At 46.8% G+C, this 18,042-nt stretch overlaps 3 protein-coding genes and 1 non-coding gene across 5 annotated transcripts; 2 read left to right on the top strand and 2 right to left on the bottom strand.

Annotated features, from left to right (window-relative positions):
• Nucleotides 1-312: 312 nt before the first annotated feature.
• On the bottom strand, nt 313-14,022 carry LOC128763872 (calpain-5-like). Its single transcript, XM_053873118.1, has 13 exons — nt 13,887-14,022; nt 12,083-12,242; nt 8,966-9,097; nt 3,079-3,287; nt 2,823-3,015; nt 2,568-2,761; nt 2,339-2,416; nt 2,074-2,269; nt 1,885-2,007; nt 1,635-1,831; nt 1,417-1,538; nt 820-956; nt 313-755 (listed from the first exon to the last, which is right to left on the bottom strand). The coding sequence occupies exons 2-13, from the start codon at nt 12,236-12,238 to the stop codon at nt 579-581; spliced, it is 1,914 nt and encodes a 637-aa protein (XP_053729093.1). The 5' UTR covers nt 12,239-12,242; nt 13,887-14,022; the 3' UTR covers nt 313-578.
• Nucleotides 335-426, bottom strand: trnar-ucu (transfer RNA arginine (anticodon UCU)). The gene is given in 2 exon segments: nt 335-370; nt 390-426. It is a non-coding gene; the product is annotated as a tRNA-Arg (tRNA).
• ompa (olfactory marker protein a) lies at nt 4,825-6,852 on the top strand. Of its 2 annotated transcripts, none has more exons than XM_053873119.1 (2): nt 4,825-4,954; nt 6,071-6,842. In XM_053873119.1, the coding sequence occupies exons 1-2, from the start codon at nt 4,886-4,888 to the stop codon at nt 6,500-6,502; spliced, it is 501 nt and encodes a 166-aa protein (XP_053729094.1). In that variant the 5' UTR covers nt 4,825-4,885; the 3' UTR covers nt 6,503-6,842. The 2 variants fall into 2 exon arrangements, with proteins under 2 accessions (XP_053729094.1, XP_053729096.1); XM_053873121.1 differs by having other exon boundaries at nt 4,889-5,028; nt 6,071-6,852.
• Nucleotides 13,549-17,916, top strand: LOC128763871 (retinitis pigmentosa 1-like 1 protein). The gene is made up of 4 exons (XM_053873117.1): nt 13,549-14,675; nt 14,948-15,099; nt 15,156-15,525; nt 16,101-17,916. Exons 2-4 carry the CDS (start codon nt 14,955-14,957, stop codon nt 17,854-17,856), a joined length of 2,271 nt encoding a protein of 756 aa, XP_053729092.1. The 5' UTR covers nt 13,549-14,675; nt 14,948-14,954; the 3' UTR covers nt 17,857-17,916.
• Nucleotides 17,917-18,042: the final 126 nt, after the last annotated feature.

Raw genomic sequence — 18,042 nt, 5'->3', positions numbered from 1 at the left:
CTAAGATTAAGTGCATGTGTCAGATAAAAAAAATGCAAATATTTGTAAACAATTAATTATAAACTTAATACACAGAGGAAGGCGATGAGTAAACATAAGACAGAAGAGCAATGTAAAATGTGAAAATGTGACTTTTAAACTTGTTCAACTTTAATATGAGTCAGTGGTGAGAACGGATGGACTCATTCTGGGAGACTGGTTCTGTTTCAACTCACCTTTCTTGCAGTAGCTGTAATCATTGCAGTATTGTTTCACCCACAATGCTTTGCATGTTGGAGCTTTGGTTACTGAGTTCAACACAGCTTGTTCAGGTTAACATGAGCAGACATAAAAGCGACTCTGGTGGGACTCCAACCCACAACCTTTGAATTGCTGCTACATCACTACACTAGAAGTCCAACACGCTATCCATTGCGCCACAGAGCCTCTGAAGAACTACCCTGGTGTTAAGAGTGATTCTGAACGATCATGGACTGACAAGAAGACAACATCAACAAGCTTCACAAGTCGCACCTGTAACCTAAACATTTGGCTCTCGACTGTACAGTTCAGGATGGACCTGATGAAGACACGTCGCCTTAGATGTTGGTAAGGGTGGTGCTGGTCACAACGGCAACGGTGATGGTTCCTGGGAGGTCGTTGTCTCTGCGGCCTCCTTTGTCCCTCAGGTGCAGCGTCTGCTGGAACTCACCATGTTCATCCGGCAGCGTCACCTGACCTAGGAAGGAGTCCTTCACCACGTTGTGGTTGTAGATCTGCAGACAGGAAGTCCAGGTTACAGACAAGCCTTCAGGTCAGCGTCGACACACACACACAAACCTCGATACTGATCGGCTGTTTGGACTTCTTTCGGTAGAAGAGACCTTTGGTGTCGAAGTGTGGACTGCAGGTCCTCTTGTGGACAGCTGACCGTACTTTGTGGCCCTCACAGCGAATGATAACATATGGATCTGAAGCTACAGAGACAGTAAGAGGCAATGAAACAACTACAACTCACACCCATCAAAAACCAGAAGCTGGGAACAGTGTGTCATAAACACATTCTTGACCTACTTTAGCTATTTAATCAAGGTCCACTATAAGATGAACTGGCACCCAGAAATGTGGTCACCAGGATGGACATCTCGACAAGCCAGATCATGACTAGCCTGAGGATAGTGTGGGTTTCGGTTGCAGGCTAATCTGAGAGTGGGACTTCTGGAAGCCTCAATGGCCACAGGGCCGATACTCAAGAAGCTCAAGCGCCTCCAGCAGTACAATGGCCTCTAGGAGTGTCTGGGTTCTCATGGTAGCTGCAAGCTCGCGCACCTCTGGACATTTGTACCTATCCCTCTGGAGGGACCCAACAAAAGTGTCCTGAACCCTCAGATTAGGAAACTGCTTGACATAATTCTGCCTGAAACAGGTTCAGCGTACCACCGTCAGAGTCGTGTCCTGCGAGTCCGCTAGCTGCCAGTACGTGGACCTGAGTAACCAGAGAGGGGTAGCCACAGATCCCAGACCAGCAGGTTTGAGGGGGCTCGTCCAGAGTCAGCTCCCTGTCAAGGAAGGTACCGATCAGGGACTGACACCGTAGCAGTTCAACACTGTGACGCCCTCTAGTGGTAAAAAGAAGAACAGTTAGCTTCATAAACCTGCAGTCGGAAGGAACGTCGGTGAAGATGCGCAGCAGGAAGTCTCCCTCCAGCCCGGGTTCAAAGGTTGTGGGAATGATGACGTAGCGGCCCTCTTTCAGATCGATCCTCAGAAAGACAGACCGGGAGTTGATGTAGACACTGCCACCGACCTTCTGCTGCTTCACGTGCATTCGATACATGCGGTTCAACTCCACCTACACAGACCAACATGTCACACGCTGAGATACACACCCATGCAAGCACACACCCTGTGTATGTCGAAGCCAATGGGCAGGTTCTGGCCTCTGCCTCCTTTCAGTGAGGCCCTGCGGTCTCTCTGCTGCAGACAGATCAGCGCCTCATCTTCAGGCTTCTTCACGTCGAATACATACTGCGAGACACAAACTTCTTCAGTTGCACAAACACCTTTTTCTCTGACCTTCTGTGCAAGTCGCACCTGTGGGTTCTGCAGAAACGTGTGGTGGTTGTTGGTGCAGCCTCCTGCACGATTGCGCAGCGGGTCGTCATGACGGCACCAGGACCCGTGGATCACGGTCTCCTCCCAGGTCTTGTGCAGACTCAGGTAGGACGTGTTGATGAGGCGACACAGGATCAGGTCGGTGAAGTTGCTGACAAAGTCGTCGAACGTCATCCTAATGGAGGAAGGGGTGAATGCAGGAGCGTCACCCGACCACATGAGGTGCTGTTGCACTGAAACTCACCAGAACTCTCCGTCGTCTCGCACTGTCACCCCGATCCGCTCTCTCTCGCTCTTGCTGACCTTCTGCCACTCCTCAGAGCTGAAGGAAGAAAAACCACCTCAAACTCATCATCACCACTGGAACCAGCACACCCGTCGTAAGCGATGTTGCAGCGTTGCTGCTCTCACATGGTCACAAGCTTCAGGCGGTGACCAGAGAACGCAGATATGTTTTCCTGCAGGTTGCTTACCTGTCACTCCAAGGTCCGTTCCACTCGCGCTGGCCCCAGGGGTTCCTCATCCGGATCATGGTCAATTTGTCGGACCTGAAGTAAGCCAGCAGGCCGTGGCCCAGTCGCACACGCCGCACGTCAGTCACGGCGTATGCGTGACCTTTGACCAGCCCGCTGGCCAGCCTGGCCTCCATCTCAGCAGACGAGGTCGCCTGGAACAAACAAACCCAGGCAAAGGCTAGTCTGAGCAAGCAGTGTAGGTCTGGGCCTCACCTGGATGGAGCAGCTGATCAGACCCCCTCTGTTGTGGACTTTGAGGACTCTCTCAAACAGCTCGGCCCGTTTCTCCTCATCGTCTTTCACGCCGCTCTCCATTAAGCTCATGGGCTCCGACACACCGCCGGTGAAATCCACGAGCGCGTCAGCCGTGTTCCCTCCGTCCAAGGCCTCGTAGCAGCCACACATCCTGCAAAACGGTGGCCATCAGAGGAGTGATGATACTACTCCATGGTCCTGAAGAACCACCTACTTGGCATAGGCCTTCTCCACCAGCGCGCTCCAGAACTCGTTGCTGTCATTGGAGTGGCAATAGATCAGGTCTCCGTTGGCGGTGGGCAGCCGGTCGTCGATCACCACGTCCACCCACTCACCGAAACGCCAGAAGCGAAAGTGGAAGATCCCAGCGTACGACTCTGGTTTGTCACTGTCCCACTCCTGGTCCTTCCAGTCTGGGATCACCTGAGAACGCAGGTCCAGACGGTCATGAGACTTGAGATGGCTGAAGCTAGCAGCTACATTGATCAGAGCCAGCCTCACAGCTTCCTCATGTTCTGAAGGAAGGTTGCAGCTCCAACCATATACTGCCAACAAGCAATTTGCGTCAAGGGTCGTGAACTGGTACAGCTGCGCCACCGCCAGAGACAATGGCAGATTGCAGCACATTGTGCATTCTGCTGAGAAGGTGATGAGTTGCATACTGCCACCTCTTCAGGACCTGTATGTCTCCAGGACCCTGAGACGTGCAATGTGCAAGTCGGATCAGAGCCGACCCTTCTCAACCTGGTTATGGACTGTTTGTCCCTCTTCCCTCTGGTATGAGGCTGCGGTCAATTCAGACCAGAACCTCCCGTCACAGGAACAGCTTCTTCCCTTTGGCCGTCAGACTGCTGAATTTGTGGTCAGCCTTTGTTGTTTGTGAGTTATTTTATTGTATTTTATTTTATTTCATTTTATTATGTTTTTGTTCATGACAGCACTTTATTCCAAAGCACTTTCCTAGTTGGTGGGATCCCCACTGACCATGGCAGTAAAGTTGATTCTGATTCTGAAGATGACTTCTGATCTTTCCAGTCATTTTTCTCACTTTATAGTTCCCTGGAGACACGCCCCTATCCAGAGTATTTTATTTTGGCAAGTGTCTTCCAGATAATAATAGATCATTCTCATTGCAGAGAAATAAACCCCTGCCAAAAGAGCAAGAGGTGAGGGAAGCTGAGGTCCTTCTTCATGAGCAGCACCCTTCTGTGGAGTGGTGTGACGGAGATGGAAACATCAATGTGGGGCGGAGAGAAGAAGCAAAAAGCTTCTCAAAAGGTTCAAATACAGAACAGGTGATGACAAACACATAGTCCACTTTTGAGACTTTCACAAGACAAGTCTCAAAAGAACAGGTCTTGGCATGGGTGGTGAAACATTGCGCAAGAAGCAGCAGGGACCCGAGAGGGACACATCAGAGTACCCCTCCTCTGGGGCCTGAACTAAAGACGTCACATGTTGAAGAAAGCATCGGGATCTCCACGGGGGACCATCACCTACTCACATCCTGACAAGAGGTCCCCGCTGACAACACTCCAGAACGCAGACAGCTCAGCCAGGGATAAAAATACAGACTGATCCGTTGAGTCAAGACGAGTCGAGCCCCGGAGACGCACAGATTTCCTCTCATACGTCATCGGAGCTTCTGTTGCCGGGCAACTCGACACATCACGGCTCCCTCGACAACTGAACTCAAAAGCTCCACATTGTTTTTGCTAGAATTCCTAAATATGTCCGAGTCGGACCGGGCAGTCATGTTCCAATGAGGCCCGGTTGCACCCAGATTTCTTCTAGAAACTTCGATAGAGGTTTGATGGTAGAAAAAAAGATTTTAAATCGACGTAAAAAAATCTATGTGCCCTAACTAGAGCAGCTGGGAGGGTGGCGGTGGAGGCAGGAGAGGGGAGGAGGGGTGACAACAGCGTGGGGTGTTCGTCATGGAAATAGTTAGAGAGACGGAGGCAGGAGAAACACCTCACTCACCTCGCTCTCACATCTGCACCAGGACTAGAACCTGCAACATGGACCAGGCCAGCACTCCTCCCGACACCACCGTGTTGGAGTTTAAAGAGGACGCCGCGCTGACCGAGGTCTGACCCGCTTTCTCTTTTAACCGTTCTGTGCACTTTCTCCTCAGCTGCTTCCTCGAGCAGGATTTTTGGAGGTGAGGGAAAAAAACATTTTTAGGATTGGTGCTTATCCAAAAATGGACCACCACTATTGTGGCTTGGTGTGTATTCTGTGCCGACATAAGACTTGTGAGGACTCGTGAGCGAAGCAAAGTAGACTGCCTGCTTCACTTAAAACATGTCATGATAGTATTATCAGACTTTGTTAAAACAAAAATGACACTAGTGAACAAGTTATTGTGTACCACTCAACAATATCATGGACGCGAAGTCTGATGCTTTCATATAAATATAGGCTGAGTTGAGGTCAGTGGATGTTCATTCCATAAAAAGATACAATAGAAAACAAAACTACAATTTCAAAGTTTTGTTTTCTGGTGTTCCAGTAAGAGCTCGAGTGGGAATCAGAAGTGAAACAATGTTCCAGTACGGATGTTACTCAGAGGACATGAGTGTTTGTTCCTCTGTTAATCAAGGTATTACGGTTCAGCAGAAGATGTCCCTCAGTCACATGCGTATCTCAATTGTTTAACTCAGCAACACAGGTTAAATGCTGGGTCTGGATAAAACATCCATCGGTTAAAGTGCATGGGCCACATGCATCAGTTACTTGTGGTGTTATTTAAAAAATCCCTCATCCTGTCTGTGGATCCAAAATCATAACACTGTGATATTTGTTTTTCTTATGATGTTATGAGGAGCTGCAACAAGCTCGCAAACAAAACTGAACTCACAGAACGCTCCTCAGTTTGGCTCACAGCTCATTTGCCATCAAGAGGTATAGGACAATTGGGGATGTAAATATGTTGAGCACAAATAGCATCGTAATACAACACAAAACACACAACACAGCCTCACTGCAATGAATCACACAAGAACACAGACATAAGTCCGTTTTACTAAGTGCACAACACCGAAAAAGACCCAACTGTGTAAACCCTGGCCACACACAAGCACAATCCATCAGGAGTCAATAAGTCCTCTCGGGCTTCAAACCCAGTGACCCCTGAATCATTGGCGCACAGCTCCCATGGTGTTCAGGATGTTGAACTGAGTTCCTCTGGTTCTTTTCTGCAGATGATGCGTCTGCGAGTGTCGTCTCTGCAGCGGAGCGGTCAGAAGCGTCAAGAGGGCGAGCGCCTGCTGCTCCCTCACGAGGCAGTGTACCGCCTGGACTTTCACAGCCAGGAACTGAGTTTCTCCCGCTGGCACTTCTCCCTCCAGGGTCACGGCAGAGTCACCATCACCGGGATCTCCCAACACTGGACTCCCGACCTCACCCACCTGATGACCCGCCAGCTGCTGGAGCCTGTCGGAACTTTTTGGCGAAACGCCGGCGACCCAGAGGATTCGCAGCTCAAGTGTCTGGAGGCGGACATGCAGGAGTTCGGCGAAAGGATCGCAGAGCTTGCCAAAGTCCGGAGAGTCATGTACTTCCTGTTCGCCTGCAAGGACGGAGCCAAAGCAGCCAACCTTCGCTGCTCGGTGGAGTTCACGCCGGAGAAATGACTTTCACGAACCACTCTCACCCCACAAAGATTGCGCCGCTTGTCTGCACAGGTCACCAAAACGTCACCCCGACACACAAGGCTGTTACCTGTTCTCCCTGGTATCATTCTGTGTAAATATCTACATTTAAATTAAACATTGATGCTCGCAGAGGAGTGTTTGAGCCCCTTCTGTCTGACACCGAGCGCGTCCACGAGGCTTCCTGGTGTTACGGTCAGCCATGTCGCTGAGTTCTGGTGTGGAGTGGTGGGTCTCTAGTTCATTAACAGTGCTTCTACTGTGTCCTGGCAATGAGGGGGGTTTCATCAGCAACCGGTGCGTGTGTCAAACTCGAGGACCAGGGGCCAAAACCGGCCAGCTCAGTCTTGTTATGTGGCTCGCAAAAAATTAAAATCCTCCAATACTACAAACAACAAACAAACAAATGTCTGCCATCAAAGGTTGAATACAACCTTATTTCAGATTCAAACAGATTACAAATTGACAACTTTTTCCACCAATTCAAAGCCGAGTAGAGAACTGGCGTCAAGTTTGTCTGAAGCATACACAATGGCATCATTCATTTCTTATCTCTCGGTTTTGATGGCAGGTTATTTCCAAAATAGCTTCCTGTTTGGACCTTAGACTTAGACTACCTTTATTGTCATTGCAATAAGAAAACACAGCAGTGAGACCTTGGCAACAAAATGTCGTTGCTTGGCTTCCGGTGCCAATAATAGTACTTGTATAATAATTATAACTTACAACAATACAATAAACTAAATAAACACTAATGAGTGCAAAAATAATACTACTAAGTGCAAAATAAGTAAAGTCAAGTGCGAAACAGAAAACAGAATGACCAGTATATAAACTGTAGAAACAAACAAAAACAGAAACATTGTGGCAGCCAGGCTGGTTATTGCACAAATAGGAGGTAGTTACATCCATTTTGTATTTAACAGTCTGATGGTCAGGGGGACATAGCTGTTTCAGAAGCTGGTTGTTCCTTCTACTGCCAGATGGCTTGTGTCTGCATATTTTCACTGACATCCATGACAATGCTCCACATATTGAGGTTTCTTAAAGCACTGCAAAATCCAGTGTTTCCTGAAGGCATCACACCACATCCGACAGACGCTACCCCCTGAGCCAGGACACGCCCCCGACACCAATTCTGTGTTTGTTTGTTTGAATTCATAAAAAAAAAAAAGATTTTGAAGTTGTAATTAAGTTTTGAATGCTAAAAAAATGCTAAAAATGCACAAAAAATTGCCCCAGACCTAGAGCGGGTTCCTCTGTACTGCAGCAATGTGAATTTGACTCCAAGGATCAAGCCTGGTCATGAGTCGAAAAACACGTTCCTTTGAAACCTGTGACTGTGAGAATCCATTCCATTGCCAGAAAGATAAAGAATAAGACGCCCAGTTGATTCTGATAAACCTGTCTAGGTTTAGGGCTGGGTATCGATTCTAATTTCAAGAATCGATTAGATTCCGATTCTCATGACTTAGAATCAATTATCACGATTCAATTCGATTTGATCCGATCCAATCTCGATTCAGGTTAGTATTTAAACCATTTTCTGAGCTGTTGCCATCATCACATGGCAAGTTACGCAACGTATTAATACTAGTATCATATTGACATTCAACAGGTATTGAATGAAGGATTCATAGTAAATGATAATAAAGATCCAGACACAGAACGCCAGATGTGACTGCTCATGGGACTGGTGCATTATTAGAAATAAGACATTAAAAATCAAAAAGGGGTTGGACTTCACCTGGAGAATATGTGTTAAAACGTAAATCAATTAATCCGATCTTTGGACCTACGAATCGATTTTATGGAATTGATGTACGAATCGATTCAGAATCGGAAAATCGATTTTTTAAACACAGCACTATCTAGGTTTGTTCAGAGCTTGTCAGGCCCAGGTCAACCCGGACCACAGTGGGTCCAGCTTGGATGAGTTGCGTGACAAGAAGGAAAATCAATGACCTGACTTTAGACATCGACTGAAAGCTGCATTTGGCGGGCGGTCAGAGCGAGTCCCATCAACGCCTGCGGTCACGACCTCATTTGATCCAGAGGCTGATGCTGCCTACTGCGCACGCTTGCAAACATGTGCAGCTCAGTGGTCGCCACCAATTCAGTTTCCTACGCCGTGAATGTCTTCTCATTTTGAGGTGAGACAGTTGGTCAACCCGAGATCCTCGCTGCAGTGTGGCTCAGAATCAACCTGCAGGAGCTCTGACCACAAGAGGTTGGAACTAAAGCAATGACTTTGTCTCACAGAATGACTGCCAGTTAAGTTGGGAATAGTTTTTACGTCGAGGACATCACATCCAGATGAAAGATAACTTCCACAATGAACGTTTTCACACCTATTTTCTTTAACATTCTATGCAATATATTTTCTATATTTCAAAATAAGAAAATGTTTGCATGCGGTCATCACAGACATGATCAAGCACTCGCCTTCTGCCACAGTGACTCTCTGGATGCCAGACTGGAACAGGCGGCCACAAACCAGCAGTTTCCCAGCCTACCCTGGTGAAGGTCATGGGCACTGATGCCGTCCACAAACAGGTGAGGGTCTCCACTCAGCTCCTGGGGGGCGGGAAGGTTTGATTAGTGAGGCAGAGGGCGACAAGAGAGGGCGCCAGAGAACACCACAGGTTGACCAAGCAGAAAAGGGAAAGTGGAACAAATGCAGGAAGTGCTTTGACAAGCAATTGAATAAAGGCAGGAAGAAACTGAGAAGACTTTCAGGAGCAGAGGCGGAAGTAATAAAAGGAGATGGAGAAAATACTGAGAGGAAGTGAAATTGAAAACACAGAATAGCAGCGAGAGTCAAGAACAAATGATATTTGCTGTGTATAATAAAAATCTGTTCTTTTCAGAGAATGTGGAAAGAATTTTGGAGGTTTTCCCTCTAGAAACCCAAGAGAAGTTGACATACGACTTACAAAGCGGTCTGTAGATGAGCAAACATCCTGGTGATCCAGTAAACATCCTGATATCGAGAGGGTGGCATCATACAAGTACCTGGGTGTTCACCTGAACAACTAACTGAGCAGGCTGTTCCTGCTCAGGAAGCTGAGGTCCTTTGTGGTGCAGGGAAGGCTCCTGAGGACCTTCTATGATCCTGTAGTGGCATCAGCCATTGTCTAGGCAGCATTATGTACAGGGACAGAAAGAGGCTGGACAGACTGGTGAGGTGGGCCAGCTCAGTCCTGGCCTGCTCTCAAGACTCGGTGGAGGTGGTTGGAGACAGAAGGCCTGTGGCCAAGCTGACATCCATGATGGTCCGCGTGTCTCACCCCGTCCAAGACACTCTGTTGTCAATAGCTACAGTGACATACAGCATACCGTGAATTTTCCCACTGTGGGATTAATAAAGGCCATCTACTCTACTCTAATCTAATCTATCGTCGAGTGGTTATACCAGTTTAAAATCAACCAAAAGGTCAATGACCCACAAGGATGTTCTACCACCTTGTGTGATGGTACATCATCCAACATGAAAGGCCTCCACTTGGACAGACCTAGCAGACAGTTAAAGCCAAAGGTTGTGTGTCTGGGACTGGGTCTGGTTCTCTTTGCTGGCGGGGTGCAGTGGGCCTGGCTGCGACCACCGTGATAAAACGTTTAGACCCTGTGATTACACAGACGCTGGAAACAAACCACAGCAGGGAGAGGTGGAGGCCGGGCGGGACGCAGATGACAGAGCTGGTGGAACCAGAATAGCTCTGAGGGAAGTGGGGGAACCATGTATCTTTTAGTAAAACTTCAGACTGAATCTTCCTATTCACTGTTTTGTATTTTAACCTTTTTTAAATATCATTAATACCTTGTTAGATCACCTTGCAGATACATCCTGGTTTCATTATGGTATTTCCTCCCAAATAATAACATCAACACACAAAAAAATAAAAGAGAAGATGATGCTCTCACTTCCTCAATTTCCTCCAGTCTGTCTGTCTACTGAAGTCAGCTTGTTTCAGATTGTCAAGGTCAGGTGACAAGGTGTGGACTTGACTCGACAGAGTTTGTTTCTTAAATGACCGCTAGGAAGGCTTGAGTCAGTCACTCTTAATTTAAATCACATTCTGTAAAGTTCAAGTGGAAAATAGTTGTGAAAAACTAGGGTGTCCCCTATGCATCCTGCCTGAAACTCCCCTAGGCCTTGCTAGTCGAACTTTTAAGTTGCTTGACTTCTCGTCTAGTCAAAGTGCCTGCTGACTCGTCTTTCTTCAGGGTGACACAAGTTTGTCCTGTTTGTACTGTACAGTGTAAAAATAGTTGAAATATTTTCATTCCCCAGTTGAATCTCTGCTTTTCTAGTTGTCGGGGCTCTTTGGAAGTCAACTTGCCGGCTTTATTTGTCCGGGCAGCCATGTTTGTGACGAAGGTGGTGAGCGGGGTGTGGTGTCAGAGCAGCAGGAGAGTTGGAAGAGTCAGAGAAGAAGTCTTCAGAAGTGAGTGAAGCCCATTGGGAGATTAAATACAGAGTTCACGCTCCTCTTAAGAAACACAATGTTTCACTTGTCCTTCTGCTGTTGGACTCCAATGCAGTGACCGAGTCGGTGGAAAACCAAATTCTTGACTCTTAACCTTGAGGCAAATTCCAAAAGTGGCACAGCAGAGCAGAGAAGAGAAGAATATAATTGGAGAGAAACCAGAGAACATTCAGGATCTTAATCAGCCAGTCCAAACAGAGAAGAGTGAAACAAACCTCACAGTTTACTCTCATGGGCTGATCCACAGCATCGATCGAGCGGAGAGCCCATAACTTCCTGTTTAATTATTCATGGGTGGGAAGCATCGCTGACTGATTGTAAAAGGAGGTGAATGTGATGAGTTCAGGCTCTGAACTGTTTCACTGGAAGATAAACATTTCCATATCTGGCAGCAGCGTGGGGCCAGAACTGACGGCAGCATTTAAAGAATCGACTGCTGACTGGTGCTGGACACAAGATTCAGGGAAGCCATGTCAGGAATGGGTCTGCGAGTGTGTCTTAGGTGGGAGGGTAGAAACGACGTCCGCACCTTTTGTGTTGAATATCGACCACATTTTTTGGATCCCGGACTTCATAGGAATTTTTTTTGGATTGTGTTGCTCAATTTGTTTCTGAAGCTCTGTTAGCTTAGCTAGACACACCCCCAAGATAAACTTGCTCTCAGATTTCCTCTAGTGCGAACACACCTATTATTCCAACCACAGAGAAGAAGATGCAGATTATATGGAGGTATCTACATCAGATCCTGTAGAGATGCTCTCTAGGCTCCTACAGGGCAGATCAGGTATCATGTGGTGTCAGAAGCGGGATGATCGAGTGAACACTGAGTTACTTTGACAAGTATGAAAGACTCACAAACCAGTCATTTCTTGTCAGGAGTCATAAATCAAGCAAACTGGGCGCGTCTCAAATGGCTTTGCTTGACCAACTCAGTTACAACACCTTATGTCATGGAGTTGAGCTATTTGTAATGGCACTGAGTGGACTAATAATATTTTTATAGCACAATAATGAATTATCACACCAGGTGTTCAAACAATGAAACATGTGAGTGAGTCCCATTGATCCTCACCTTCGGTCTCTTCCAGGTGACACGGCCGACACGGTTGTTCTGGTAGAAGAGCGACTGGTCAGTGGCAGGGAACAGAGGGTCTTGAAACAGATGTCCACTCTGCTGGCACTGGCGCCGCAGCGCGGAGTAGGACTGACCCTCGTAGGGCACCACCATCCTTCTGTATACAAGAGCAGGACGTCAGGGCTCTGAAGGGCTTTAAACCCTTGCAAACACAAGATTGAGAAACTCCCGAGTCATGTGACAGGATGACGAACAGGAACGAGTGTGATCCCGTTTGTGTGTGGATCAGCAGCCAAGTAAACATGAGATCAAACTGTGTATGTGTGTGTTTATTTTGAGCCTCACTGGCGACTGATACTTTAGCATGACAGCGCTGGGGTCACTGAAGCCAGTTTGGGTCAGAGGATCAGGGGACATTTCAAACCAAAAAGAAGGCTTTTACTCAGATCCTCTATCCTGAAAGCCAATTAAAATAGCATTCATCACTTCATCTTTATCAAGAAATGAGCAGACAACATCTGAGTGAGCACCTGTGACTCAGCAGATAAGAGTCGCTCAACTTATGACCAGGTTTAACTTGCCTCAGGTCATATGGTCCTTGGTAAGATGGGCAAGTTTTTTTTAGATTGTTCTGCTTTCAAAAGTGTGAAATTCACATACATCTTAAATTAGCTTGCCCTGTGCAATAACGATTCATAACAAGTCACTTGTGACTCTGAACAATAGCTGGATAGATACAAGTAAATCACAAAACACAACAGGAAGCAGTTCTTGGACAAGAAGAAGCAAGTAAAAATAAACTGTCTCAATACTCAAATACTTGACTGTGTGTTTCACTGATCGGCGTTCATCTACTGAGCTTGAAGAAGAGCCCGCAACTCTCTTAAAACCACAAAAGTGCTATTCTGAGGGGGTGGGACCCCCAACTGTGGTATTCACTCAAACATGGGTGTGGTGTGGGGTCACGTGGCTACATGTGGTCACCGGTGGGCACGCCACCGCAGACTCGACAGCCGTGCGGCGCAGATGTTCTCCTTCCCCATCTGATAACCAAGCAGACCTCAGCAAACTACATTCTAGGATGATGTTTTTTTTAAACTGACTAAAATAGCAACTTGATGGGGAAAGACAATTGTTGACTTTCAAAGTAAAAATCCTGGTGAACATACAATATCAAAGTATAATACAGAAGGGAATTCAAATCGTGTTCTGAATAACGTATGTATAGTTTGTTACCACCTACTACTACAGCTAGGTTTTAGTAATTAAATATGAAATATTGTTCTTTCATTTTATTAATGAAGCTTTTCTCAGCAGAATAGCAGCAACCACAGTTCCAATTTACACATTTCACATTCTAATTTCCTGTTTTTGTTAGAAACACCTGAACAATCTTCCACTATAAAAGGCGATTATTACAATTTTCACGATGTTATAGTCGTTGTTGCTTTCAATCATTATTCTGTTATACACATTTATAACATTTAAAAGAGAATTTTAAGTTTTGGAACTTCACTTTGAAAGGTCACCGGAAGTGGGGCGGGAAAGCAGGCTAACTTAAAGAAGATGTTCGTCTAGTGAAAAGACGACAAACGTCGCTTAACGCGTCTTCCTTCAGACATAAGTAGCACCAATTCTTCCACAAACGCGACTAATATATGTATTATTACAAGCATGTTCAACTTTCGAATGAAAGAATCTTTCGGTTTCCGCATTAGTTAATGACGTTAGTTCAGATTAATCGTGACAGAAAAGTTCATTTGTGGGCACATTTAGTTCAGTCAAAGGAGATGAAGTTTACCTGCGGGTGTGCTGACGGCAGCTTGCAGGAGGAAAGAGCAGCTAGATGCTCCAGAATCTTCAGCTCTTTCCTTCTGTTTTTGAGGCGGAGCGCGAGGAGCTTATGTGGTGCGTTCATGTGCAGCACGGAAAATAAGCACGCGCAACTTGAACCCTTGAACGTTTCAGAATCTTTGAAACAGTTTATCTCAGGTGACGGTCTGAACTGGCTCATGGAAGTGAAGCTCGTGAAGTGACTTTCGTTATCGTTCTCTGTCAAGGAACGAAGCAAACGTAATTTTTGAATAGGTGATTTTAGTTTCACATGTTTTATCACTTCTTCTGCCAGTGTATTTGCGAAGAAATGTCAAATCCTAAGAGCCACTTATGTTTTTGCTGTTTCCAATGCTGATAAATCTAGTACAGTACGAAAACAACTTGAATTATCTGCTGCTACTACTGTTGTACAAGCTATACCACTGCAACTATACGGCTGTTATAAACTGTAAAACGTCATATGTTTTCCAGTGACGTCACTGAAGATGACAGTCAAGTGTTTATCCAAGCGTGAGAATTTATTTATATTGTTGGTGTCGGTTAAATTGCTCACCACTAGAGGGAGCTTTAGAGTTTAGAAGGCACTATCCAGCCACAGCCCTGCTCTGACCTCACAATGACATTAATCTTTAACATACAACAGGAGAAACATTCGGAGAGTCATGTGAGAAATTGTACTTTACACAGCCAAAGTGCTGATTTCACACAAACTCACCTGTGGCTTCAGCTGCGCAGAGCTTCAACCTGCCGACAGGTATGGTATGAATATGTTGTTCATCTGAGTCTGTCACTCATGCACGCTTAAATTAAGAGAAAAATATTGACGGCATCTATGGAGCATCGTTCAAATTCGACAGTTACAAAGTGGTTCAAATTCTGTCTTAAGTAGAGATTCTAGCGTCAGTCCCGGCTGGTAGGACAGAGGCTGTTGGACACTGAAACCTATGATGAAGGCAGCAGCTCTACATCAAGTCTCTAGAAGATGAGTGACAACATTCTATTTGTCTTGTCCTTTTTTTCTCTCAGGTTCAGGATGTGGACCTTGTTGTTGACAACCCTCCTTGCTGGCTCTGTGGCTCCACAACCAGTAGGTTCTGAACATGGGGGTCCAACTGCCGTGGCCTTTATAAGGGTCAGAGGTCAGCAGGAGCTGAGGTTAACCTGTGGAGGTGGAGAAGGTGAGTGAAGATGCTTCTCAGCTGAGGTTCCACTTGAGAACTATGTCCTCATGCAGGTCTGGTGAAGTCCTGGCTTACCCCTTTTGGAGAGGTCATCTCTCCTGGACAGCTTGGTGACCCGGTCTACATGCGCCCTGATGGGACTCTGACGCTCTCCAGGACCAGCAGCCTCCATTCAGGCCGCTACCACTGTCTCCTGCAGCACCAACGAGGATCCACCATGTTCATCTACGACCTCGAGGTTGACCCCGGAAACCATCAGAACCAGAGCAAAGAAATCTCTGGGAGGTCCAGAAGGCGGGTCCGGTCAGTGATGCCGGAGAACCTGGAGAAAGGACACTTGGCTGCCTCTGTCGCAGCCTCACTCACGATGACGTTTGTCGTGGGCTTCAGTTTCGGAGCTCTGAGTCGCACACCGTTCTCCAGGTGAGTCTCAGAGTGAAAGGCAGTGGAAGACAGATAAAAAATGAACCAGATGTATTGTTTATTCCAGAACAAAAACACAAATATTTATGTGAACTTTAAATAATACACAACAAACATCTCTGGACCTGTGCTGTGCTTGGTTAGCATTATCAATATTTATATGTATTCCATACAAGATTACAGATTACGTTCAATATTTAATCTTGTTTAGGGATGCAAATATGTCAAGTCTTTATTTTCCCACTATGTTTCCCCACGTTATTTGGACAAATCCGGTGTTATCATCAGGTGTTTTATTCAACTCAGACATTCTATTAAGGCTAATAATCACCATAGATATGAAGTAGCATACTCCTTTTATCGCCAATAAATCTGTTTTTTTTTTCATCGTTATATCCCGTGTATTTTCTACGCAACCGTCTTCTATTTACTGAAAAATAGTGTCATCTAGTGGACGCACATGTAACAGCCAGTAGATCTAGTAGCATTTGTACGTCTCCAGTGTGCACCCTGTGGCGAACAGTACTTTATTTCATGTTTCATGTATTCATATTGAACACCTCCTCTTCTGTCAGGTGTTTTGAAGCCATAACCAGAAGGTTCAAGTCACCGCAGCGAGCACGGCGGTCCAGCAGTCTAGACGAAGATTCCGACGTGACCATGGCGACCCTGCCGCCTACGTACGACAACCAGGCCTTTCAGGTGGAGTGTGATGGCACTGTGAAGCATGAGGAGCAGTTTGTTCCCCCAAAACCACAGAGGAGCTTCAGGAGCAAACCAGTGGATCAGGAAGCCACTGTTGAGATGGAGGGATGTGACTTTGGGAGTCAGGAGGAAGGGTGGTGGCGGAAGAGTTGTGAGGAGGAGAGTAAATGTTCAGACACAGATGAGCAGGAGAAGGACTTGGTGGCTGGTGGTGAGGAGATGTGGAGTGATAAGAGTTCAGGAAGAGAGGTGAAACTGAATGAAGATGGAGGAAGAGTGATTGCGGAGGAAAAGTCTCAACAGGAAGGAGAAGATGACTGGAGGACGAGAGTGGAGATTGGAATATGGAGTGATGGGATTCAGTTGGAGGAGAGAGGGATGAGGGTGGGAGGTGAGGAGGACATGTGGGGAGATCAGAGAACAGGGGAAGAGGAGAAGTTGAGAAGAGAGGAGGAGCTGAATGAATACAAAAGGGGAGGGAGTGCAGAGGAAGGGAAGTCTCCGGAGGAGGTGGGAGAAGATTGGAGGACGAGAGTGGAGTTTGGAATTGGGATGTGGAGTGATGCGATTCAGGTGGAGGAGACGGAGATGAAGGTGGGAGGTGAGGAGGACGTGTGGGGAGATCAGAGAACAGGGATAGAGGAGAAGTTGAGAAGAGAGAAGGAGCTGAATGAACATAGATGGGGAGGGAGTGCAGAGGAAGTGAAGTCTCCAGAGGAGGCGGGAGAGGACTGGAGGACGAGAGTGGAGTTTGGGAATGGGATGTGGAGTGATGTGATTCAGGTGGAGGAGACAGAGATGAAGGTGGGAGGTGAGGAGGTCATATGGGGAGATAAGAGAAGAGAGGTAGAGGGGAAGTTGTGTAGAGAGAAGGAGGGAAGAGGCAACAAGGTGGAGCTGGATAGTAGGAGGGTTTGGGAAGACGAGATAAGTGTTAATATGAGAATATGGAGTGATGGAGAGAGAGTGGAGGAGCAAGATGATGTAGAGGAGGTGGAGACTAGTAAGGAGCATAAGGAGGAGGTGAAGGATCAAGAACTGCTGAGGGATCAGGGAGGGGAAGTGACGGTTCAGAAGGCGATGAAGAATCGAGAGGAAGTGGTGAATCAGGTGGAGATGGTGTCTCTAAAGGTGGAGGAACACAGGGAGGACATGAGGGTTCAAGAAGAAATGAAGGAGGTCAAGGATCAAGAGGACGTTAGTGATAAAGAAGAGGAAGTGAAAGTTCAGGAGGACCTGGCGTATCAGGTGAAGGATGAGGAGGGTGAAGAGGTGCAAAGGATAAAGAGTGAGGAAGATGACATCAGTGAGCTCTCGTCCTCCGACTCAGAGGAGGAGACAGGAGGTGAGATACAGGAGGAGACCCAGGAGTCTCCACCTCCCGCTCCATCTCCTCCGCGAGGTCGCAGGAGTCGCGTCATCCGTCTGTATCAGTACGACGAGGAGGGTCAGCTGTTCTCCCACCTGCCGACCTCTGACCCCACACCCAGACTCAAGCAGCGCTCCGCCTCTCTGACGCGCCTCAGTGCCATCATGGCCGCCGCCACTGCTGGACCTATGGACGCTCCTCGGACAGGAAGCGGGACAGCAGCAGAGGAGAAGACGTTCTTTCACATGGAGATATGATGATGTCAGCACTTCCTATGGTTATATATTTTGTACAAATGTTTATAAGATTATAATAAAGTCACTCACCCTTTTCTGTGGCTCCATGCATGATAAAATAAATAAAATAAATCACCTTGGAAGTATCATAATTCAACTCCCATCCAGAGTTTCCATAGCAAGTCCTCCACCCGGCCTGCACTCTCC

The sequence above is a fragment of the Synchiropus splendidus genome, chromosome 8 (genome assembly GCF_027744825.2).
Source record: "Synchiropus splendidus isolate RoL2022-P1 chromosome 8, RoL_Sspl_1.0, whole genome shotgun sequence".
NCBI lineage: Eukaryota > Metazoa > Chordata > Actinopteri > Syngnathiformes > Callionymidae > Synchiropus > Synchiropus splendidus.
This window is presented reverse-complemented; position numbering and strand designations above follow the sequence as displayed.